Raw genomic sequence first — 26,947 nt, forward strand, 5'->3', positions numbered from 1 at the left:
TTTTGTAACATGGAAGAACTTGAAAATTCCTTAAATTTAAAATTGAATGTTTTTTTTTTTAAGATACTGCCAAAAGTCACAGAAGTTATTCTAAGTATATATTCTGCCTAAGTAATAATTTAGAGAGATTATATGCCAAAAATTATATAATCAAAAAAGGATAGATCACTAAATTAACAAGATTATTTTACCCATACCAGAAAACTCTATATTCAACTCATGTGTGCATGCTAAGTCACTTCAGTCGTGTCCAACTCTTTGCGACCCTATGGAATGTAGCCCTCCAGGCTCCTCGGCCAGTGGAGACTCTCCAGGCAAGAATACCGGAGTGGGTTGTTCTGCCCTCCTCCAGGGGATCTTCCACGTCCAGGGATTGAACCAGAGTCTCCTATGTCTCCTGCACTGGCAGGCAGTTCTTTACCACTAGTGCCAGCTGGGAAGCCTATCTGATTCATACCTATCCGCAACTCAGAGTCAAATTATATACTTCTGTAAGTACCAGAATACAATCTGATAATAATAGAGAAGTCAGGGTGTGAAATGTTCTGTCATTAAAATAAATAACAATTCAACATAAAATATTATACCCATTTATTAAAGTAAATGGTGTTTTTATTTCTTCTAATTTTTGCCATAATAGAACTATTACAAATAACAGCTGCTTTTTGAAATTGTATGAATTGGGAAATCTATGAAGTGAGATATAATAAATGGTAATAAAAAATATCTGACAAAAAAGAGCTAGTCATTCCCAAGAATTAAAGACATTTCATGATTCAGTTGTAAAAACAACATTGTATACTTACTATATGCAGGGCACAGATATGAAACAGATACGTTCCATGTGCTAGAGAATCCTGCATTCTAATGGAGGACACAGCAGACAAACTCATCAGTTCAACATGAAGAGAACCGTTATCTCAGAACCATTACGGGATGTTGACTTGGTAAACAAGATAAATGATGTCATTAAAGTAATTCTTACTGTGATATAGGAAAAGGGTGAAATTGAATAAGGGGAAATATTTAACCTAAACCTGCTCCAGTATTCCTGCCCAGAGAATACCATGGACAGAGGACCCTGGCCCACTACAGTCCACGGTGTCACAAATGCTCAGACACAACTGAGCAACTAGTACACACAGACACGCACACACAGTGTGCAGTTATTAATTTTTTTGGAAAAACTGACTTAGAGATAACTCTAAGATAAAAAATCACCAATATTTCGACTTGTAAAACAGAATGTTTAATCTGATATATAAAAACACCCATTAACAGAGTATCAAACCTCAAGATTTCTCCATGTATCAAAACAAATACATTAATAGAAAGCAGAACTAAAGTGAGAATACTTGCTAGATGTTGCAAAGTACAGCTACTGAAATAATCTGTATAACTTTTTTACATAATCAGTTTTCAAGTTTAAATAATATCCTTGATTAGAAGATTATCTTTGGTTGGGCTTAGTGTAATTGGAATAACCCTATTGAGGACAGAGAGAACAACATTTTAGCCGTAGATAATAACATGTGTATCATGAATCACAGGTCATATTTCTGTATAGAGGAGGAGAAAATAATCCTCCAGCAGTCAAAACTGGTATAACAAGTCTAAATTGTAGCTTTCATGGATTCTATTATGCACAATAAAGTTTATATTTGCTTTATATGCAATAAAATAAATTCTGGATGGATAGATAGATAGATTTAAAGGATTGATTCTACATGGAAAGGCAATGTATATTCAAAAGAAAGTAAACAAGTTACCCAGGAAAATAAACTTCAAAGGAACATAAGGGGGAAAAAGCTTAGACCTCTGGTAAAAGTCCACAAAGGTAACTATTTTACTGGCTTAAGCAGAGCTGAAACAGAAAAATATTATCACACAATCAAAATCTCACCATGTATAAAAATTACACAATTTTGGTTTTCATTATTATACAATATAAAAATTAAAGATGACATCAATATTCCACTGATCTTTGCAATAATGGGACAAAAAATAGTTTATAGTACTACAATTTCTGAGGGATGTAATGAAATAAAGTCTGTTTGTAAGAAAAATAGGATGGTACAATGTGAGTTCTAAAAAACAGGTACAAGAAACCAAAGATTCTCACTTGGCAGATGGGAAGATTTCTGGGGAAAGAGTTACTGCAGAAAGGGCTTATTTCTCTTGTGATCCAGGGCCCACCTAAATCGAGGCAACTCTACATAAATGAAGGTCATCTGTAATGTGGAAACTGTGTTTTGATACCTGAGAAGGACAGACTGGAGACTGATGGTCAGGGGTGACATGCCCTGGGGCTGACCTCAATCTCTGAAACTAGAGACACTGAACAACATATCTGGACAGCAGAGATCATGGACCAAGAAAAAATTTGCCCGTGTACATTCTCTTTAGTTGTAGTGATGTTTAAAATACGATGTAGGTAGATGTTTTAAATTATTTGAATATTAGTAAGAACTAATTGGTTTGTTAATATTAGAACTTATCCTGAGCTCTCAGAACTAGGCAATTTTATTAGCATTATAGAATTCTTTAATCTGGATCTAGTTTTTAATTAACTCAAAGAAGATCTAAATTGAAAATCTGAAGACATGGCTTTAGAATACAAACTAAACAGCTGCATACTCTTGAGCTAAGATATCTGCCTTTACTGATACTAAAGTTCTTTACTGGTAAACAACAGATTAGTGATTTTGAAACTTTTTGTTTTTTACTACAATAATTCTTCTGCACTCAGCCTTCTTTATGATCCAACTTTCACATTCGTATGTGATTACTGGAAAAACCACAGCTTTGACTATACAGATCTCTGTCAGCATTTCATGTCTTTGCTTCTTAATATGCTGTCTAGGTCTGTCATAGCTTTTCTTCCAAGGAGCAAGAGTCTTTTAATTTTATGGCTGCAGTCACCATCTGCAGTGATTTGGGTGGTGGTGGTGGTGGTGGTGCAGTCACTAAGTCATTTCTGACTCTTGTGATCCCATGGACTGTAGCCTGCCAGGCTCCTCTGTCCATGGAATTTTCTAGGCAAGAATACTGGAGTGGGTTGACATTTCCTTTTCCAGGGGATCTTCCCAAACCAGGAATCGAACCCGGGTCTCCTGCATTGCAGTTAGATTATTCACCCACTTAGCTATGAAGCCTAAGAAAATAAAATCTGTCACTGCTTCCAATTTTTCCCCTTCCATTTGCAATGAAGCAATAGGACTAGATACTATGATCTTAGTTTTGTGAATGTTGAGTTTTAAGTAAGCTTTTTCACTCTCTTCTTTCACCCTCATCAAGAGGTTCTTTATTTCCTCTTCACTTCTACGTTTAGAGTGGTACCATCTGCATACCTAATGTTGTTGATATTTCTCCTGGTGATCTTGATTCATGCTTGTGATTCATCCAGCCCAGCATTTTACATGATGTACTCTGCATATGGGCTTCCCAGGTGGTGCTAGTGGTAAAGAACCCATCTGCCAATGCAAGAGTGTTAAGAGACGTGGGTTCGACCCTTGGGTTGGGAAGATCCCCTGGAGGAAGGCATGGCAACACAATCCAGTATCTTGCCTGAAGAATCCCATGGACAGAGGAGCCAGGCAGGTCATGGTCCATAGGATCACACAGAGTTGGATATGACTGAAGTGACTTACCAGGCATGTACACTCTGCCTGTAAGTTAAATAAACACGGTCACAATGTACAGCCTTTCCCAATTTTGAACCAGTCAGTTGTTCCATGTAAGGTTCTAACTGTTGATTCTTGATTCACACATAAGTTTCTCAGGAGACAGGTAAGGTGGTCTGGTATTCCCATCTCTTTAAGAAATTTAAATTTTGTTGTGATGCACATAGTCAAAGGCTTTCACACAGTCAATGAAGTAGAAGTAGGTGTTTTTCTGGAACTCCCTTGCTTTTTCTCTGATTCAAAGAATGTTGGCAATTTGATCTCTGGTTTCTTTGCGTTTTCTAAAACCAGCTTGTACATCTGAAGTTCTCAGTTCACATACTGCTGAAGCCTAGCTTGAAGGACTTTGAGCATAACCTTACTAGCATGTGAAATGAATCACAGTCTTATCATGGCAAAGGGGCTTGCTTAACTCAGTGAAGCTATGAGTCATGCTGTACAGGGCCACCCAAGACAAATAAGTAGCAGTGGAGAGTTCTGACAAAATATGGTCCACTGGAGGAGGGAATGACTAACCACTCTAATATTCTTACCATGAGATCCCCATGAACAGTATGAAAAGGCAAAAAGTTTATAATACAAGAATGTAGAAGGGTCAGCCAGGCAAATACAGGTAAATGGAAAGCATTCCATGATCATTACAAAAGAATTCAAATATGGAAAGACTTTTCTGAAGCCCTCACATTCTTTAAAAGTCAGAAATATATTGACTTAATTTCATTCCCTAGCTATAATGTATAAAACATATAATCACCATGGGAAAAATTAATTTATCTGATATATATATATATATATACATACACACACACACATACAAAGTATTACTGAAATGTATATAAGGTTTTATATTTGTTGGCTTTATAATTAACTGAAATTAAAGGATTATATAAATAATCAAATTATTTATATAAATAATTTATATAAACATATATATTCATACTATATAAATAAATATAAATAAACAAATTAGCCTCTGTTTCATTACCTGGATCAACCCCTCTAGCAACTGGCATGCAGTATACTTTATATATGGGAAATACACTAGTCCCATTGCCAGATGCTGCTGTTCCATAATTTACAATGATAGTCAATTGTTATTCTGTAGGAATTTTGTCCATAACTAACTGAATTTTACATCCTCCCTGATACCTTGGGCTATAGAAGCTAGTGAAAGCTCTCCATGAACCTATTAAAACAGAAGCAAAAAGTAATATTCTCAAGCTTTTAAGTAATAATATAATATCATAAACTTAAAAGAATATTTATATTTCATGATCCAAAACAATCAGAATTCAATTTTAAAAAAGAGGTGGATTTACCTTAGAGCAACTGAAGCATACAGACAGCCATCAAGCTACTAAATAATCTCAGGATAAACACTGCAAACTAATTACATATTATAACTATATTATGTCCATAATAAGAAAATAAAGTGGCTGAAAAATATAACCACTGTAAGTGCTCAGCAGTATATTTCCTCTTTTAAATTTTCTAATTTACTTTTTCTTTCCCAATTATTTATTTCTTCAATGTGCATAAACATCAGAGAAAGGATGAAATGATAAAAGCCTGTAGTGATTTCAAGCTTAGTTTATGGAGGGTTCCATGTAGTTTACCATATATATAAACACTGTATCTAAATCAGAATGTAGGCAATTTTCACAATATAAAAACAAATTATTATTATGCCTCAGTAAAAACTACATGTGTAGCCTCCAAAAACAGACTTGTTATTAGATGTAACATGTTTCATGGAATATATAGACCATTTCTTCTCATTGTTTATTGATTTAGAGCATCCATATGTACTGATTTGCCAAGATCATCCAAGCTGATGCCTGCATGAGTGTAATTTTAAATATCCGCTTTTTCTCTTTTAAAAATGTTCTGTTTTGCATGAAAATTTGTATGAATAATTTTATTAGAACACAAGACAAAGCTATTTTCTTTTTAAATTATATTATTATGGAATATTGGAGAAGGCAATGGCACCCCACTCCAGTACTCTTGCCTGGAAAATCCCATGGTTGGAGGAGCCTGGTAGGCTGCAGTCCATGGGGTCACTAAGAGTCGGACATGACTGAGTGACTTCACTTTCACTTTTCTCTTTTCATGCACTGGAGAAGGAAATGGCAACCCACTCCAGTATTCTTGCCTGGAGAATCCCAGGGACAACGGAGCCTGGTGGGCTGCCGTCTATGGGGTCACACAGAGTCGGACACGACTGAAGCGACTTAGCATAGCATAGCATGGAATATATGATATAGGTAGCTACAATCTATTATTTCTTGAAACAAAAATACTTTCCAAACACCATATTAAGGTTATTGTTCCATAAACTGTGGCCCACCAGGCTTCTCTGTCCATGGAATTTTCCAGGCACGAATACTGGACTGGGTTGCCATTTCCTCCTCCAGGGGATCTTCCCAAGCCAAGGGCTGAATCTCTCTTGAGTCTCCTGCACTGGCAGGCAGATTCTTTACCACTATGCTACTTGAGAAGCACCCCATATCAAGGAATATGATCCATTTCTTGTGTGTGTGTGCGCACGCACATACACACTCAGTCACATCCAACTCATTGTGACCCCATGGACTGTAGCCCGCCATGCTCTTCTGTCCTCCACTATCTCCTGCACTAAACATTTAGTTGTTATATATTAGTATTCTTTGACCTGCAACAGTTTGCAGCTTTCTTTTACGTTAAAACTTCCTGTTTTTCTCCCCCAAGATGTCCTTCTCCACATTAAAAAAAAAAAAAAAAAAAATTCCCTATGTTTAAATTCAAGCTATATTATTTGGCAAATAATACTCCATTTCAAGGTCTACTTCCCTGGTAGCTCAGACGGTAAAGCGTCTGCCTACAATGTGGGAGACCTGGGTTCGATCCCTGGGTCGGGAAGATCCCCTAGAAAAGGAAATAGCAACCCACTCCAGTATTCATGGAAATACGGGAAAATCCCAAGGACTGAGGAGCCTGGGGGGCTACAGTCCATGGGGTCCCAAAGAGCTGGACATGACTGAGCGACGTCTCTTTCCTTTCCCTTCCTTTCAAGGTCTACTCTTGATTTGTATGCTGCTTTCATATTTCTTATCTCTTTAGAAAAGATGCAATTCAATATGCTTTTACTCCTAATTTCTCTCCTGGGAGATTAGGAAATAATATTATCTCTGACTGTATCCCTATAGTATACTACAAAATACTTTATGTAGTATCTTATACATACCACTACATTTGATATACTATATGTATCATATTCAGCAAGTCCTTTTGGTAAATAAAGTTTCTCTGAATTTTCATCAGTCCTTAACTTTATACTGCTGCGGCTGCTGCTAAGTTGCTTCAGTCGTGTCCAACTCTGTGCAACCCCATAGACGGCAGCCCACCAGGCTCCTCCATCCATGGGAATTTCCAGGCAAGAGTACTGGAGTGGGTTGTCATTGCCTTCTCTGAACTTTATACTACGTTGTTGGAATACGGTTCCAGTTTAGCTAGCCAATGAGTATATGGTGAGAGTCATAAAAATTCTAGTGAATGAAAAAATAATACTAGTTTGAGGGCTTTAGTAAAACCATTCTCCTTGACAAATCATGTCTTCTTTAATCATCTTCATCAGCTAAAATGAGATTCCCATATTGCAATACAAAACTTAGCAGTTTGAAACTTTTTACTTATGATGAGAGTATAATTTCTCCTTTTAGAGGATATTATTTTCTTGTTAGAAGTTACCTATGATGGAAAAATATTTGTTAACATATATATTTCACATATATCCATATATTAACTATCTCTTGCACCCTCCTTTGTGTGTATCTAGTTTCCAACCCTGTTTCACAAATGTATTCACTGCTGTGCTAGCAATGAATTTCATTATCTCTAATTGTCTGTAAAAGTCTTCATTTTCCCTTCATTTTTGAAGAGTATTGTCACTGGACAAAGAATTTCAGGTTGGAAGTCTATCAAAACTTAAAAGATGTTCCATTATTTTCTGATTTGCATAATTTCTGACTAAAAGTTGATGATAGTTTTATTTTGAAATCATGGTTTTTCCTGACAGTGATCTCAAAATTTTAACTATAGGTTAAAATTGACTGTTTTTACTTTTTGTGTAACTTTCTGTGAGATATAACATATATATTGATCCATGTATCACCATTATCCCAAAGAATCCCTTATAATATTCCTTTACAATAACACCCTTTCCTACCTATAAACCCCGGTCAACACTGATCTGTTTTGAGAATGTCCAAAAAATAAAAAGGAAACATAACATACAAAACCCTGAGATGAGCATTTCTTTCACACAATAATGCCAATGAGATTCAACCAAGCAGTAAGGTTTACCAACAGTTTGTCCCTTTCTTCTGCTGTCTGAATCCACCACAGTCCTTTTAAAAATAAAAAACAAAAAACTCACTGAAAACCATGTTCTCCAGTTTTGGCTATTCCATGAATATTCATGTAAAGGTTTTTGCATGAAAGTAAGTTTTCATTTCCTAATGTCAAGGAATGGGATCACAGGGTCATATAACTGAATGTTTAACTCAGTAATACTCCCAAACTGTCTTCCTCAGTGACTGCCATCATGCAGTCTCAAAGCCATGGATAAGAGTGTCAGTTGTTTCAACTTCTCCCCAGCACTCAGAATTATCATTTTTTTTTTTACTTTAGTCATTCTTCTATATGTTTGTAGTGCTCAGCCAACCTGGTTTTAATTTGCATTTACTTTCTGATAAGATCGACCATCTTTTTATGAGCTTATTTCACAGCCTAATGTGATCTTTTCTCAAGTATCTGTTCAAGCCATTTTTAAATAAGTTGGTTTGCTTAATATTGATGACTACTTTTGAAATTTTCTCTTGAAACCTGGTTTTGAACAGTTTAATTATGTTGTTCCATAAATTTTTTTGTTTTTTCCTTTGTGTTCATCCTGACCAAGGTTAGTTGAATTTCTTGGATCTTAGGATTTGTAGTTTTCAAATTATTTGGCTGTTATTAAAAAAAAAAAAATACACATACACCCATATCATCTTAACTTCCTTTTTCTTGGACTCCAATTTTATGTATGTTAAAGTGCTTGATTTATCTCATAGGCTCCTATGGCTCTGTTCCCTATTTAGTCCTTTTTTCCTACTTCAGTTTTTAAAGATACAATTCTATACTTCTAATTCAGTATTATTGTCTTAGTGTATAATAAGCCATTAAATCCATCAAATGAATTTTCCAGGTTAGTTACACTGGGAGGGCAAGTCTATTTCCTATGATTCTATCATAAAAAAGTCAAGATCACACTAAGTCTTTTAGAATTTTCCGTCAAAATATTACACTATTGCATCTTTCTTCCTGTCAATAGCTTATAAGTAAGTAAGTGTTAGTTGCTCAGTCCTGTCTGACTCTGCAGTCCCGCTGACTGTAGCCCGCCAGGCTCCTCTGTCTATGGAATTCTCCAGGCAAGAATACTGGAGTGGGTAGACAGTCCCTTCTCTGGGAGATATTCCAGACCCAGAGATCGAACCCAGGTCTCTTGCATTGCAGACAAACTCTTTACCTCCTAAGCCGCCAGGGAAGTCCTGCCAAAAGCTCTTATAGGACATTATACCAGGTGGTGATAGCGGTAAAGAGCCTGTCTGCCGATTCGGGAGCCGTGAGAGATGCGGGTTTAATACCTAGATTGGGAAGATCTCCGGGAGGAGAGCATGGTGACCCACTCCAGTATTCTTATAAGGAGAATCCCATGGACAGAGGACCCTGGGGAAAACAGTCCATAAGGTTACAAAGAGTTGGACAGGACTGTAATGACTTAGCATGCATATTCAACTTCGATTACTAGAGAAATGTTAATCTTGACTAAAGACTGTTATTTCATGATCTTCCCATTTTTGAAACTAGTACAGTGAAGCAAAACAGGATCTTATGCATTTAAAGTAAAATTCTTAAACATATACAGTATATACTATGTAACAGACACTCAAAGATATTCTAAGGTCATGTTCAGTTTAGTTCAGTTCAGTCACTCAGTCGTGTCCGACTCTTTGCAACCCCATGAATTGCAACACGCCAGGCCTCCCTGTCTATCACCAACTCCCGGAGTTCACTCAGACTCACGTCCATCGAGTCAGTGATGCCATCCAGCCATCTCATCCTCTGTCATCCCCTTTTCCTCCTGCCCCCAATCCCTCCCAGCATCAGAGTCTTTTCCAATGAGTCAACTCTTCGCATGTGGTGGCCAAGTTAGATTATAATATATGAAGGCAATCTGGCTGTCAATGTTGAGTCAAGTGATACAGCTAATCCAACAGGCAACAAGGTGGAATCCTTGTTGATTCCTATGAAAAACTCTTTTTTGAAGATGTTATAAGTATGATAATCTGATTTTCTTTCAATTTATGTTTTTATCTAGATGCTCAGAGTGGTTTTGTTTTGTTTTCTCTAAACTTAGAATTTTACATTCTAGAATTTTACTAGAATGTATCTCAAGGTTGGTCATTTAGGTAATTTTCTCAGATATTCAGTGTGCCTTTTAAAATATATATTTTAAAACTTTTTTTAATGCTAAGAGTTTCTGTGAATTACTGATCCTATTATCTTTTATTTTTCTGTTCTTTGCTTTGTTTAATATTTTGGAGACTCATATGAATGTTGAATATTCTACATTTGCCCCTTTCACTCTCATCTTTTCTCATCTCTTTAAGTCACTATTTTTTTGATATTTATAGTTTCTCTTTTTACCTTATATATTTTTTATAGGCTTATCTGGTGAACTTATTTACTTCTTTATTTCTTCTAATTTAATTTTAATTTCTAAAATTATGTTTCCCTTTATTTCTAGTTCTTTCTTAATTCCTATCAGTACATCTGTGGGTTTCTCTACATTCTGATATAAATTACTTCTTATCCTATATAATTTCCTAATGTTTATTAAAATTTTTCATCTTTTTTTTCCTGGTATTTAAGGCTTTGAGGCATTTTCTACTTCCTCTCATTTTTCTTTTCCTAAAATATGGTATTTTGTTCCTTTTTGTTACTATTTTTTGTGAAGTTGGGTTATCTGAACTTTTAGATCATTTTTAAATAGATTTTCTTTTCCTCTTCAGATTCTAGAGATCTCTCTTGTTTGTTTTTATGTAGTTTATTTTTATTTTTTTGTTTTGTTTTTCTTTTTTAATTTTATTTTTTAACTTTACAATATTATATTGGTTTTGCCATATATCGAAATGAATCCGCCACAAGTATACATGTGTTCCCCATTCTGAACCCTCCTCCCTCCTCATACCATTCCTCTGGGTTGTCCCAGTGCACCAGCCCCAAGCATCCAGTACCGTGCATCGAACCTGGACTGGTGACTCGTTTCATATATGATATTATACATATTTCAATGCCATGCTCCCAAATCAACCCACTCTCTCCCTCTCCCACAGAGTCCAAAAGACTGTTCTATACATCAGTGTCTCTTTTGCTGTCTCATATACAGAGTTATTGTTACCATCTTTCTAAATTCCATATATATGCGTTAGTATACTGTATTGGTGTTTTTCTTTCTGGCTTACTTCACTCCGTATAATAGGCTCCAGTTTCATCCACCTCATTAGAACTGATTCAAATGTGTAGTTTTTTTTTTTTTTTAATGAGTCTACTTTCTGAGATCTATTAGCTCTGTCTGTCTTCCCCGGTTTTATGTGGATGTTTTGTCTCTTTTGTTCTCTGTTGCTCAATTTGGATTCTATTCGTAGCAGTTTCTCCTCAATGTGGGACTTTGTCCTGGAAGAGAACTCTGCTTGGGTTAATTTTTCATGGTGTTTAGATGCTCTCACCCCTTCTAAACATACCAGGGAACCCCTGGATTCATCTCCCTGTTTTATCTGCTGTTTTCAAACTGGCCTTCTGGCTTTTCCAGTCAGTAGCTGTACAACACCATATTCTTCAGATGTTCTCTTGCTTCCCACAATCCTATCCAATTCATCTGCTGATACTGTGTATATCTCCTAGTTATAGCTGGATTGTCCCCCCAGGCTACTTTAGGGTTCAGTAGGATACACCGTCACCTGGTTTTGATGTAAAGGTATACTTGTTGTTGTAGTTATTGTTTTACTATCCACTGTTCTGCTCATCGAGGAATTCAGGGATATTTAAAAACTAAGGCCCCATTGCCATCTACCATAATTTGTCATGTACTTTTTTTGTATTATTGCAATTTTAAAAGTGGATAACTACTGAAACTATTTTAATTTGTAAGTTCTGAATTAAACATACTCAAGTTTTTCTAATTATGTGGGCATATTGTTACTGTGAATAATTCAAAGGTGACGTAAGTTCTTTGAGTAGGCTCATTCCTTTCATAACATTTCAGTGATGTTCTTAATTTAAACTATAAATATTCTTATTATATAATTTTAATAACATTTATCAGTGTTACTAAAAGTATAGTAGATACTTTAGTGACATTTCCTGCACTGCTATTATCCCTTCCTAAGATGTTTCAACTTAAACGCTGCTTCTAAGGTGGGTTGTGTATTACGTCCACCCCAGTCTTAACTATAACAGGGATAGACACGTAACCCAAGGTTGAGCCATTCAGATTCTCTCATGATAGGAAGTGACTCTAGTCAGATGGTAAAAGAAGTTTATATTCAGGCACATTGACAGTCAAGTATGGGGTGCTATGCTGGGCCACATCCTGATGACTAAGAAAATGAAGTTAGTATGAGAAAGAAGTGAAAAATTTGAGTTGATAGAGACAAGCAAAGATAGGAGGATATAAAGCTGCCTTTAGAGGTAAAGGGAGTAGCCCTGGTTACTGACTCCCTGTTCCCCTTTCTAGGCTGCCTCAAGTCTATCTGTATTTCATTTCCTGTTTCTGGATGCTTATGAGACTAACTGCTGTATCCCCATCATAATTAAATTATATGTAATGATCTTGTGAGTTCTCAACCAAATATAAATAATGCTCACAGAATGTAACAGTGATATTCAGAGCCACTCTGTGCTGTTGTGGAATAAGACAGAGTAAAGAGCACTAGGCTAACACACACAAACACACACACATGCCCACACTGAAACATCTTCTCTTCTAATTAACTTCGGTGATTACTGCTTCTTTATTACTATGGCAACTCTAGACTCATGGTAGTTCTAAGACCTCCTGAATAAAAATTACAAAGATCTAATATCAGCACTCAAACTACAACTGGACTTTCTTCCTTAAATCTTAACTCAAGATTAAGCTTACACTTATAGGCTGCTCTCAACTCTTTAAGAAAAGGCTCATGGTTCCTCTGAAGTGAATCCTCCATTGCTCCTTAAGAAAAATAAAACAATTTTGGATCAAAGGTTGTTCTGTCATCTTGGGCTGGTATATATTGATACTTGCATACATACCTACCCTAACTTTTGCATATTAGTTTGAAAATTGAAAGGCTGTTATTTTTCTTAGAAAAAGTTCACCAAGCTCCTAAAAGTTCATACTAAAAAATCCTTAATTATTGCCAGGAGAAACACACACAAACACACACACACATCAAAAGCTATGCAAAAACAGCAAATGTTAAAAAATGAACTTAAAAGATGTGAACAACGCTGATTACTCTAGAAACATACAATAATAAATTTAACACAGTTCAACTAATAAAAGTGATAGACAAATTAAGAAAATAAAAGGATATTATTTTGACATGTGTTTTAAAGGACATAGACAATATAATCTACTGATAATTATTCTGTGAGAAAAACTTAAATGGAATACATGTGAATTAAGAAAAACTGAATATAAAACAACAAAAAAAGATGCAATTCAAATATATTTTATGATTATTTGAAATTAGGAGTAATTGCTTTCTCTTTTCATAAGACGCTAAAATATCCTCAGTTACCTAAATCCAGTTTTGTTCCTACCATGTACACATGATGAGATCAAAAGCATTGAGATTTATTCATTAGAAGGATTATTTTTGAACAGAAATATTCAACAGCTACAAGTAAGATATTCTTATCATGTAACTCTTCTGCTCTTCAGGATAGTTTGACAGTTTTTCTCCTCAGAGGAGAGAAATAATGTACCAAACTATGGAAAGAGGGGAAATGGAGCAGAGGGAAAAAGAAAGAATGATCAAGAATACATGTTCAAGAATGAGAACATGACAGGATACATAACATCCATAGGCTGGGGTAGAGAGCAAGAACAGACTTTGTGTACATAGAGAAGCCATCTCATGGGTGTGGATGATTGATCAATATTGGGAATTCTCACCACAGAACACAAATTTTATCTATCTCCCCTTATTTTATTTTCAAAACTTACCTCTATTAAACATTATCAGTAACAAAAATAATGTTCTATTCAAGTACAAGAGAAAAAGATACTCAATATTATGTACAAGAATCTAGGCTAGGCAATGTTAATAAAACCAATAAAATACTTCCTATTTACAAATGAAGATAATTTTATTAATACTATATAAATAAAACAGCAGAGAAGAATAGACGAGAAGGCATCAATTTGGCATAAGGAATCTGAAGCAGGACTCAATGGATGAGAATAATTTTGAGGAAATAAAACCATAAAATGATCCAGTGCAGAAGAAAGAGTTATACAAAAACAAAGAGATGGGACATGTGTGACTCACTGAATGTTAAAGGAATGTCTTCTATAGCAAAAGGACAGAGACTAGTTGAGTCTGAAAAGGAAGGTTATGACTAAATTGTGAGGGATACCAAATGTTGTTCTGGAGTACAGCAGAGAATTCTAGATTTTTTTGGTTGTTCAGCCTAGCAGAAATTTGGAGGACTGTACCTTAACATGGTCAACTTGCTATTTTGTCAAGGAATGGCATTTACAAAACAAAACTCAAAACCGAATAATCTCCCATTTGCTATCATCATTTTATTAAGAAAAATAATTTTAACGAAAAAGGAACATTAAATCAACATAGTTTTAAAAATTGGATATATTAAAATTTATTGGATGTAGAAAGTGAAGAAATAAAATTATATTCTGCTAAGTAAACACAAAGTGAACTTTGAATATATAACTTGTTCTAATGCTTCATTTTTAGCATAGTTACCTTTTTAAAAAATGCAATAGGAATATTCCTAATGCTCTTTCAACTCAATTCAGAGTTTTTGAGGTAAACTTAGGGAAGCCCATGAAAAAAACCTCGTAATTACCAGAGTATTTCTCCATCTTCTCTGCAGTGCTGGGAAGAAATAAGAAACAGACCAGATGTCTGACCATAGAAAATTCTGGAAAAGGGGGCTGGCTACATATGGGGGGTTCTGACTGACCAATGTAGAGCAGTTAAAGGTCATCTGATAGTAATTCCTTAGAACTTAAAATTGTCACAAATTATCATTTAGAAACCAATAATGTAAGCCTCATAACTTCAAATAATTCATTCCTTCTTTGCTTTGGCTACTGAAAAACAGTGCTGAATTTGTGTCCTAATTTTAGTAACAGTATAGGATCCATCACTAACATTACTACATTACTAACTTTATTCCATGTTTTGTTTAGCATGTCTTTGTTCACTATTTATGATTTTCTTTGGTAAATTTGTAATCATTTCTGGAAAATATATACATAGGAAAAAATATTTGGGTAACAAGGAAACATTTGAGATTTATTTTTCAATAATGCTTACTGAATTTTTTTCTTATTATAATTATAACACGTGTTATAGGGTCACTGCACTAACCATTCTTTTGACCTAGGACACTCTTCTAGTAAACTGCATGGCTTATCTCCTTTAAGTCTTTGCTGAGATGTAACTTTTTCAATTGAATAATTTAAAAGTAATCATCCTTCTTTAAAACTGCAACCTAATCCTGAGTACTCTTGCCTGGAAAATCCCATGGACGGAGGAGCCTCGTAGGCTGCAGTCCATGAGGTCGCTAAGAGTTGGACACGACTGAGCAACTTCACTTCACTTCACTTTAATCCTGACACTGCTATAATCCCAATTCCCTATGATGTATTAGTACTTATCATTTTACACAGCACTGGTACCACCTTCTAATGTGCTATCTCATTTAATTATTTAGTTTGTTTAGTGTTTATTTGTATTTTCTCTTTGATAGAATATAAGGTCCACAAGGCTCTTTGTTATTTACTAATATATTCCAAGTATCTAATAGCACTTGGTCTAGAGCAAGAAGACAACCATATGACTCTATTTTAAGAGCTTTATATGCATTATTTAAAATTTAATTCACACAAGTTCTCTATGTGGGAGTACTATCATTGATTACATCTTACAGAAAGAATCTAAGCAACAAAACGGATTAAGTAACTCACAAAGGTCATATAGCTAAGAAAGTAGTGAAACAAGGATTTAAATTCAGGTTATTAACTATTATTGTCTCCACTAATAAGAGACAGATTGTGCAAAAGCAATTAAGACAATAATAGAACAGGTACAGAAAAATATCTACAGTAAATAGGAAGTGAAAAGCAAATATATATATATATATGCAAACATATATGAAATTTGCTTATTATAAGTCTGATAAATCCAAGGAATAGCATCTGAAACCATCATTTACTTATAAGATATCAACTAGATATTGATTACCCCTTTCTGGAGCTCATGAATATTTATAAGTCAAAACTTCTTTTTAAAGAAATAAGGCTTAAGACAACCATATTTTTCAAATCTCCTAATACAGGTGCATGTATTAAATCTTCCCAATAGTTTATTTATCTTCTTTACCTTCTCACTTCATTTAAGCTGCTACTGAGTAGAAGATAACAGCTTCATCAATTCCCAGTTAAGTATCTTTATATTTTCTCAGTTAAGGACTGTCATATTACACGCTATTTGTGACTAAGCAAAGTCACTTAAAGAAATATCAATCTTATAGTTAAAAGGAGATTTTAGACATCATTGCTTAGCAAATACGCAACCTAAAAAAGGATATATAGCAGCCCTAACAGATTGAGATTATAAGGGCCAGAGTTTCCCTTTCCAACAATTTTTCAAAGTTTTTCATACTGATTATGAAAATACTCTATGTTTTTTAATAAATAAGGAGAAAGCATACATGAATATCTTACTAAAATTTGTGGAAGCAATGTCTTTTTATTCTTTTGGCAATAAATATTCCTTTAGTAACACAAGTTAGGTCATGATTAATAGATACATTACAGGAAACTAAAATAATCAGAAAATAGAGAGAAATCATACCTTCTATCAATAGCTCTTGTCCATGACTGCCAAGAAGTGTACGAGATAGGAATGGGGCAAAGTCTACAAAAATTTCACGAAGAAGAGGAGCAACTTTTTCTAAAGCTCTTTCAAGTTTTGCAGTGATGCTGTTGAAATTAAGACATAAAGACTAGTAAATATGGTTCAATATAAAACTTCAAATAAACTTTACTTCTGAATTAAAACCTTTAAAAAAAGTCACAAAAGTCCAGTTCTGACCCACTAAACAGTAACAGCTTCATGTAGAAGGCACAATGTAGAGTTTCACATTAGTCACAAAGCTACTCAAAAGGCCACAGCTAAATCATAATGATTATACTGTGAAAAGGAACCAGGGTCCTGTCACCCACAAGAGCCACAGATACTGGCCATAACTCTAGGAGTTTCAAGAAAAGAAGCTGCTATTTGTCTGCTTTGTCTATCCTCCTGTTCACCAAAGAAAAACTGTTTCGAATACCTACTATATGAGTCACTGTGAAAGTTACAAAGAATAAACTCTTGTTCTCAAGAGTTCCCTGAAAAGCTGGACAAATAAAGGAATAACTTTATAACAATAACAATAACAAATAAAGGAATAATTCAGTATGACTGAGCTGAATTGCTTTGCCAAAGTAGGTATTTTCTATATCATAATAAGCCCACTCACTTTTTATTTACCAATCATTACATCATTATTTATATTGTTGAATATTAAATGTCAAGTTACATGGCCTTACATAAGCACTCTCTGATATTCTTGAAAGTACCTTGAATAGGATATGTAAAAATAAAAACATGGATAAAGAAAATAATTCTGCTGAAAAATAAATTCTGCTCAATAATTCTGCTCAAATAAATAATTTGGTTATATCTAAATATCTCTCTTAGAAGTAAGTGCTTTAGAGTAAGAATGCTTGGATTGGAAGGTTGACTTCAATGTATGCTACCCAGGTGACCCTGGGACATCAAACTTTCTACACTGCAAAATGAAGATGATAACTCTACTTCCCCACTGAGAGTTAATGAGCTAAGGCATGTGAAATGCACAGAAAAGAACCTGACATACAGTGAGAGGTCAATAATGATAGCTCTTGTAACTGTTACTTTGAATAAAACACACCTATACTTACTTATATAAAATGTGACTCATATATTTGAACCAAAACAAAATCAATATAGTAACCTTAGATAAGCACACACTCTTCTACATGGATGACATATACAGTAAGGAATTAAACCATACTTCACAATAATAAGAGTTCTTCCACAGTGCTAAGTTATATTTTTGTTATATATGAGAAAACCATAAATGAAAAAAATTAATCACAAAAAAATGTGCAACATGATTAACATTTAAAATGAAACTATTTTATTAAGTGAATAAAGCGGAATTATGGAATAATATAGGATAATAATAATAATATCCTATATAATAATAATATCCTATATAATATAGGATAATATAGAATTATATAATAAAGGATACTTTCTTTCCTAACTTGGAATCAGCATGATCTGAACCCTCTCTTTGTGTACACAAAGCCTCACCATTAGCACTGCAATCTAACTTTTCCTCCTTTTATATGGGTCAACAGCTTTAGAGAAATAAGAACTCAGGTTTAATAACTTAAAGAGAATATCCTGGAGGAAAATTTTTAGGCAAGAAAAAGGGAAATGGTGGGGTTTGCAGACGTGCTAAAGATAAAGAGCTTTCAGTATTTGCCCCTACTCTGTTACTCTAGGAGTAAATACCTACATTAGGGCAAGGGTTCTCAATTTCTCAATCTTTATTTAGTGTATTGCAGAAACATCACTAAGAAAGTCATCTTTCTTTAAAAAAAAAAAAAGGAAAAAAGCACAGAAAGAAATGAAAGATACTGAATATTATCTTCAAAGCATTAAAAGAAAACAGTTGCTAACCTAGAATCTATTCTGGTTCAAAATATCTTTCAAAAAATAGAGGTGAATTTCAAATATTTCTAGTTAAAAAAAAAAACGGAAAGAATTCATGAGTGGCAGGCCTACACTAAATGAAACAAAAGGAGTATGGAAGAAAGAAAATAATAGCACATAGAAGTCAGACATTCAAAAAAAATGATGAGCAAGAATAAATGATAAACACTTGGGTAAATATAAATACATGTTGACTGATAAGACAGTAATTGTATTCTCTTGAGGCATTTAAAATTTAACATGCACACACAGAGGCATATATATGTGTAAATGTGGTTACAAAATTTGGACTAAATGAAGTTAAGCTATACTGAGATCCATGCATTGCCTGGGAAGAGGACTTAGATAATCAAGAATTAATGTTCCAATCTGGAAGATGATCACTTAAAACACTGTTTCTCAAAGTGTATTCTCAGCAGTACCAAGATCACTTAGTGTAATGGTTAATTTTATCTGTTACCTTGACTGGACAACAGGGTGGCCAGATGTTTGATTAAATATTATTCTGGGTAAGGTCTGTTAGAGTCTTTCTGGATTCGATGACAATTTGAATGGGTAGACCGAGTAAAGCAGACTGTCCTCCCTAATGGGCCTGTGCCTCATCCATTCAATTGAATATGTAAATAGAACAAAATGCTTGATAAGAGGGAACCCCTTCTACCTGATAGCTGGTCTTTGCTGGCCTTCAGACTCAACTGAAACATCAACTCTTCTGGGGTTTTGAGCCTCTCAGCTTTCAGACTAGAACTTATACTATCAGGCCTTTAGACTTGAATTAGAACTACATATTGGCTCAGCAATGTGTTTTAATAAGCCTCCTATCTAACTCTGTTGTATAGAGATGCTTAAGATCCATTGCACTAAGCAAAAGAAATAAGGTATAAATTCAACCTACAGTTTCTTGTTACTTCTCTATTGTGAGTATTTCTTAATGGCAATATGAATAAAACTGATTAATCACTGCCAAGAATTGGAAGGAAGGGAAGCAGAAAGCAAACTCTTAATAAATATTAAGAATAAGAAGGAAGGACTTTCCTACAGACTACATGAATGTTAAAATAATAATAACAGAATATTGTGAAATATATTATAACAATAGAATCTACCAAAGGTCGCACAAGACAAAATAGAAAATCTGGGGATAACTGTAAAAATTTAATTTATAAACTTTTCCTCAAAAGGAAATCTAGAATCAGACATCTTTGTTTGTGAACTCTACCAAATATTTTAAGAATAAAAAAACAAACAAAACAAGACAAATTTTTAAAAAATCATATGCAACCTCTTCAAAAGATAAAACAGCTGAATATAACATCATAAAAAGATTGGATTTCTTTTAGGAAGTAAAGGTTTGTTTAACATTTTTAAAATTAAAAGTCATTATAATAGACCACATTAACAGAAAAAGGAGGAAAATCACATGGTCATCTCTATTACTCCCCTCCAAAAAGAGATAAAATTTAACACTCATAGTGATGGTAACTGAGTTAATTATAAACACAAGAGAATTATTATATTTGATAAAAGTATCTTTAGTAAATAGGAAACATCATTATTAATGATGACATATTCATAACTTTTCATTTAAAGTGAATAAAAGAATGACTGCTCTAGTCACTTCTATAGAAAACTGTTCTGGAGGTACTAGGTGATACTAAAAATAAAGAAAAAGAAATAAAAATGTGTAAGAATTTGTGTAATGGGGAATAAAACTGTCAATATTCAAAGATCAAATGACTGTGTACATATATGCTTATTTAGAGATAATAATGGATAAATTAGAAAAAAAATAAAGGTTTCATGATATTAGCCCAATATATTGAAACAATATATATACTGGAAAACAGTTAAAATGAAATTCATACAATAAATAGATTTACATTAAAAATATCAAATTCCACTTTTCATCTTAAAGGGGTTAAGAGTCTACAACTACCTCCCATGCTAACAACAAGAAAATTTTACAAAATGCAGAGAACAACTATTTTCATACAAAATGCAGGGTATGAGACCATAAATTCCGAGGAAAAAGAAATAAACGACATGAGTCCCATCATCACTCAGATTTCCTACATGGAGGTATTTCAACAAGACTAAAACTGTAGTTCAAGGAGAACAGAATATGTAGGACACAGCACCCACAAGGAAGGTGTCATGGAGAGAACAGCAACCTTTGGCTGAATAACAATCTCTGTATGTGATATCTGAAAGCTCCCAACGTTAGAAGAGAACAACTTAGAAAGAACAATTATGGAACAGTCATAACAGACATCTGCCTCCCAAACAGGGCCTAGAGACTTCTGTAGACACACTGAGCATTTTGGAGAAATCCAGCATACTTTCTAAGCATGGCAAAATTAGTCCAAGAATAAAGGCCATTCTAGATATGGAAGAACAGTTTTTTGAACAAATAGTCTGACACGAACTGGACTTTCATAATCAAAAATATAAACCTGGACACAGATCTCCGGAGAAGGCAATGGCATCCCACTCCAGTACTCTTGCCTGGAAAATCCCATGGACGGAGGAGCCTAGGAGGCTCCAGTCCATGGGGTTGCTAAGAGTCGGGCACAACTGAGCGACTTTACTTTCACTTTTCACTTTCATGCATTGGAGAAGGAAATGGCAACCCACTCCAGTATTCTTGCCTGGAGAATCCCAGGGACAGAGGAGCCTAGTTGGCTGCCGTCTATGGGGTCGCACAGAGTCGGACACGACTGAAGTGACTTAGCAGCAGCAGCAGCAGGACACAGATCTCACCTCTTACATAAAAATCAGCTCAAAATGGGACCCTGACTTAAAACTAAAACTGTTACTGAACCCACAGAACTTTATAGACTACACAGGAAAAAAAATCTTTGGGACTTCGGGTGAGGTGAAGATTTCTTAGACAAGACACCATGATAAACTAGACTATAATAAAAATTCAGTTTTCCTCTGCTACAAAGAACATAAAAATAAGCTATAGTCTGAGAGCAAATACTTGGAAACAACATTTCTGAAAATGTACTTGTACTAAGAATACTGAATGCACAAGACTCAAAAGTGAAAAAGCACTCTAATTATAAAATGGGCAAAAGACAAAAACAGACATTTCACTGAAGAGGACATACTAATAGCAAATAAGCACACAAAAGTATGTTCAGAATCATCCATTAGGAAAATTCAAATTAAGACCAAAATGAGATATCCTTATATACCTACCAAAATGGCCTACAAAAAAAAAAAAAAAGATAAAACCAAATTCTGATAAAAATGAGGAGAAACTGGACTATTCATATGTTGCTTGTGGGAGTTTTTTAATAAACCTGAATAGGTACTTACCATATTAGCCCAGTAATCTCACTCTTGGGCACTAATTCCAGAGAAATGAAAACATATGTTCACATAAAAATAAAAAGGTTTATTGTAGCCTTTTTTTTTTTTTGGTACTAGCCAAAAACTGGAAAAAAACTTGAATGTTCTTTAGAGGATGAATGGTTAAACAGTCATACATCCATATCATGAAATATTACTCAGAAATTCAAAAGAAACAACCCATTAAAACACAATGACACTTGGATGGTTCTCATGACATTACACTGAAAAAGGTCAATCTTCAAATTCACTTCTGAAACACTTATGAGTCAAAGAAGAAATCACTGAGAAACTTAGAAAAAATACTGAAAATTAAAACAACATTAAATTTGTGAAATATAGCTAAAATAATGCCTAGTGGAAGTGTTATGGCTTTAAATCCTCATAACAGAAAAGAAGAAATCGAAAACCAAAGAATTAAGTAAGCGCTTGGCAAGTATTTTCTACAGAGGGTAAGATACAAAATATTTTAAGATTTTAGGCAATGTTATCTCTGTTGCAACTACTTAACTCTGCCATTGTACTGTGAAAGCAGTCACAGGCAATACATAAACAAATGATGTCACTGTATTCCAATAAAAGTGTATAAAGTATATGATGACAGGCAGATTTGGGCCCTGGGTGGTAGTTTATAGACTCCTGATCTACTATCCACCTTAAGACTCTAGAAAAAGAAAATTAAGCAAACCTGAAATAACTAAAAGGAAATTAAAAAAAAATAGAATTTGATGTAATTGAAACAGAAAAAGAAGTAATGAATCAAATACCTACTTTCTGGAGGGAAATTACAGTATTGAAAAATCAATGGTACTCTACTAATGCTAAAATGAAAAAAGGCATAAAATATTAATAACAAATTCAAAGATGAAAGAGGAAACATCATTAGAGAGTTCCTACAATATTTTAAAATAATAAAATTATGAAAAACTTTATGACAATAAATCTAACCATGTAGATAAAATGGCTGAATTTTGGTCACAAGTGACCAAAACTGATGCAAAAAGAAAACAGAAAATCTGAATAGTCATCTACCCACTGAAAGAATTTAATCTGTAAAACATTCTCAGTAAAAAAAAAAAAAAAAAATTCCAGAGATTGCTTCACTGGTGAAATCTCAAACATCTAAGAATAAATAACATTAAAGCTAAAAATAGTTGCAAAGACAAGATGGTCAATCTGAATGCAGAGTTCCAAAGGACAGAAAGGAGAGATAAGAAAGCCTTCTTAAGTGATCAATGCAAAGAAAGAGGAAAACAGTAAGATGGGAAAGACTAGTGATCGCCAAGAAAATTAGAGATACCAAGGGAACATTTCATACAAAGATGAGCACAATAAAGGACAGAAACTCATCAGTGGCCTGGACTGGAAAAGGTCAGTTTTCATTCCAATTCCAATTCCAAAGAAAGGCAATGCCAAAGCATGCTCAAACTATCCCACAATTGCACTCATCGCACATGCCAACAAAGTAATGCTCAAAATTCTCCAAGCTAGGCTTCAACAGTATGTGAACAGTATGTGAACCAAGAACTTCCAGAAGTTCAAGCTGGATTAGAAAAGGCAGGGGAAACAGAGATCAAATAACCAACATCCGTTGGATCAGAGAAAAAGCTAGAGAATTTCAGAAAAATATCTACTTCTGCTTCATCAACTATGCTAAAGCCTTTGACTGTGTGGATCACAACAAACTGTGGAAAATTCTTAAAGAGATGGGAATACAAGACCACCTTACCTGCCTCCTGAGAAATCTGTATGCACGGCATGAAGCAACAGTTAGAACCAGACACGGAACAACAGGCTGATTCCAAATCGGGAAAGGAGTACGTCAAAGCTGTATATTGTCACCCTGCTTATTTAACTTAAATGCAGAGTACATCATGTGAAATGCCAGGCTGGCTGAAGCACAAGCTGGAATCAAGATCGCCCAGAAAAAGTCTGTGTACTGTCACCCTGCTTATTTAACTTCTATGCAGAGTACATCATGAGAAACACTGGACTGGAAGAAGCACAAGCTGGAATCAAGATTGCCAGGAGAAATATCAATAACCTCAGATATGCAGATGACACCACCCTATGGCAGACAGTGAAGAGGAACTAAAAAGCCTCTTGATGAAAATGAAAGAGGAGAGTGAAAAAGTTGGCTTAAAGCTCAACATTCAGAAAACGAAGATCATGGCATCTTGTCCCATCACTTCATGGCAAATAGATGGGGAAACAGTGGAAACAGTGTCAGACTTTATTTTTTTGGGCTCCAAAACCACTGCAGATGGTGACTGCAGCCATGAAATTAAAAGACGCTTACTCCTTGGAAGGAAAGTTATGACCAACCTAGATAGCATATTGAAAAGCAGAGACATTACTTTGCCAACAAAGGTCCGTCTAGTTAAGGCTATGGTTTTTTCAGTGGTCATGTATGGATGTGAGAGTTGGACTGTGAAGAAAGCTGAGCACAGGATTGATGCTTTTGAACTGTGGTGTTGGAGAAGACTCTTAAGAGTCCCTTGGACTGCAAGGAGATCCAACCAGTCCATCCTAAAGGAGATCAGTCCTGGGTGTTCATTGGAAGGACTGATGCTGAAGCTGAAACTCCAATACTTTGGCCACCTGATGAGAAGAGCTGACTCACTGGAAAAGACTCTGATGCTGGGAGGGATTGGGGGCAGGAGGAAAAGGGGACAACAGAGGATGAGATGGCTGGATGGCATCATCAACTCGATGGACATGAGTTTGAGTGAACTCCGGGAGTTGGTCATGGACAGGGAGGCCTGGCGTGCTGCGATTCATGGGGTCGCAAAGAGTTGGACACGACTGAGCGACTGAACTGAACTGAACTGGGTCATCTTGACATCCATATCACTTCTGCTTCATAAAATTCACAAAACTCAGTTCCAGATGAACTATTCATCTTAATATGAAAAGCAGCCAGAGGATGAGTTGGGGAAAATTCAGGCAAAGATCTCGTCTACAACACAAAAAGCATGAAAACCCCAAAAACTTGATAAATTGAGTTTCATTAAAATTTACAGCCTCTTTTGATGAAAACAGATTCCACAGATGATAAGAAAAGCCACAGAATGGGAGAAGGTATATACAAAAAACATATAACCATCAAAGGGTTCATTTTCAAAATGCATAAGGAGAAAAGCCTTTACAAATTAAGGAGAAGACAACTCAATGTTTTAAAATGAGTAAGAGATTCAACAGAGAAATCACAAAAGAGGAAAACCAAAGGACCAATAAATATTGGTCCCTTTGTCCATGCCAAAAAGTCCCTTCGAGGAATTTACAACTATCTAAGATAGTTAAGATATTATGTAAGATATTACAATATATGATATTACATAAGCTATTACAATGGATAAGAAGATGCTCAACCTCATTAAGTACCAGAAAAATACAAACAAAATACAATGGAATCCCACCGACTCAGTGGACATGAATTTGGACAAATTCCAGGAGACAGTAGAAGACAAAGGAGCCTGGTTAACTGCAGTCTAAGAGGTGGCAGAGTCAGACACAACTTACTGATTGAACAACCGCCACCAGCACTATGCTTTCACCAAAAGGCAAAAATGGAAGTGACAATAAGTAAGTATTGTTACAGATTTAACGAATTACTCTCGTAAGGTGCTAATTGAGTTTAGTAAACTTGTATCAACCACTTTGGAAAACATTTGTCATTATCCAGTAAAACTGAACAGACACATATGAACCAGCAATTCCACTTAGTTATTTACCCAACATATATGCATACAAATGTGTAGTATACCTAAGAGTAATGTATAAACAGCATTGTTATGTAAAAAAGTAGCATTACTTGTAATAGTGCAAACCTGGAAAATTTCAAATACCCATCATCAGTAAAACAGATTAATAAACTGTAGTATATACCACTAAGAAATAAACATGAACAAAACTATTGCTACATGCAATACAGATAAAATCTCAGAAACATAATGTTGAACAGAAGAAGGCAGAGACAAAAAGAACCCATACTGTGCAATTCCATTCATATAAAATTCAAAAAAGACAAAACTAATCCAGTTTCAAGTCAGAGTGGTGGATATGAAGAAGAGCAAGAATAGAGTCAAAAAAAGGCACACAAGATGGGGGCTTTGAGGTACTTGCAATACTCTGTTTTTTGCCTTGAGTGGTGGTGACACAACATCATTCTTTCACTGAGCTTTTATAGTCTATATTTGTGTGATACTTGAATTGAGAACATGAATAAATGTGTGTGTGTATGTGCAATTTTACATCAAGCATGTGGGCCAATCTCTTCTAGGAATGTTCTTTGATGTATGCATGCTAAGTTGCTTCAGTCATGTCCAACTCTTTGCAAACCCATGGACTGTAACCCATCAGGCTCCTCTGTCCATGGGATTCTCCAGGCCAGAACACTGGGGTGGGTTGCCATTTCCTCCTCCAGGGGATCTTCCCAATCCAGGGATCAAACCTGACTAACCTGACTATCAAACCTGACTACCACTGAGCCACCAGGGAAGCCATGTTGTTTGATATGTTACTACAAATCATTTTTATCTATTTATCAAGATACAAAAGATAATGTTTGGTGATTCTACCTCCAGTTATATATGTTACATATAACTGTATTCTGAAAGCCTATATTTTAAACTCACCACCCCACCACATCTTGTCCAGTTTTATCATGTGCCCATGTGCATGCTTCTACCTTACATGACACTGTAACATGTGCTATATGACAGTGGATTATAAATTCAGGAAACAGATCTTGAAAACCATTCAAGACTTCTCAGTTTA

General features: G+C 34.9%; 1 protein-coding gene across 6 annotated transcripts in view; it reads right to left on the reverse strand.

Moving 5' to 3' along the window:
- NBEA (neurobeachin) overlaps positions 1-26,947 on the reverse strand; it is a 672,120-nt gene that overhangs the window by 366,750 nt on the left and 278,423 nt on the right. For all 6 annotated transcript variants that reach the window (XM_070380422.1, XM_070380424.1, XM_070380423.1 and 3 more), the window contains one exon: positions 16,859-16,986. In XM_070380422.1, the coding sequence (XP_070236523.1) occupies positions 16,859-16,986 (128 nt within the window). The remainder of the gene's footprint in view (positions 1-16,858; positions 16,987-26,947) is intronic.

This window comes from Bos mutus, chromosome 12, assembly GCF_027580195.1.
Source record: "Bos mutus isolate GX-2022 chromosome 12, NWIPB_WYAK_1.1, whole genome shotgun sequence".
Classification (NCBI taxonomy): domain Eukaryota; kingdom Metazoa; phylum Chordata; class Mammalia; order Artiodactyla; family Bovidae; genus Bos; species Bos mutus.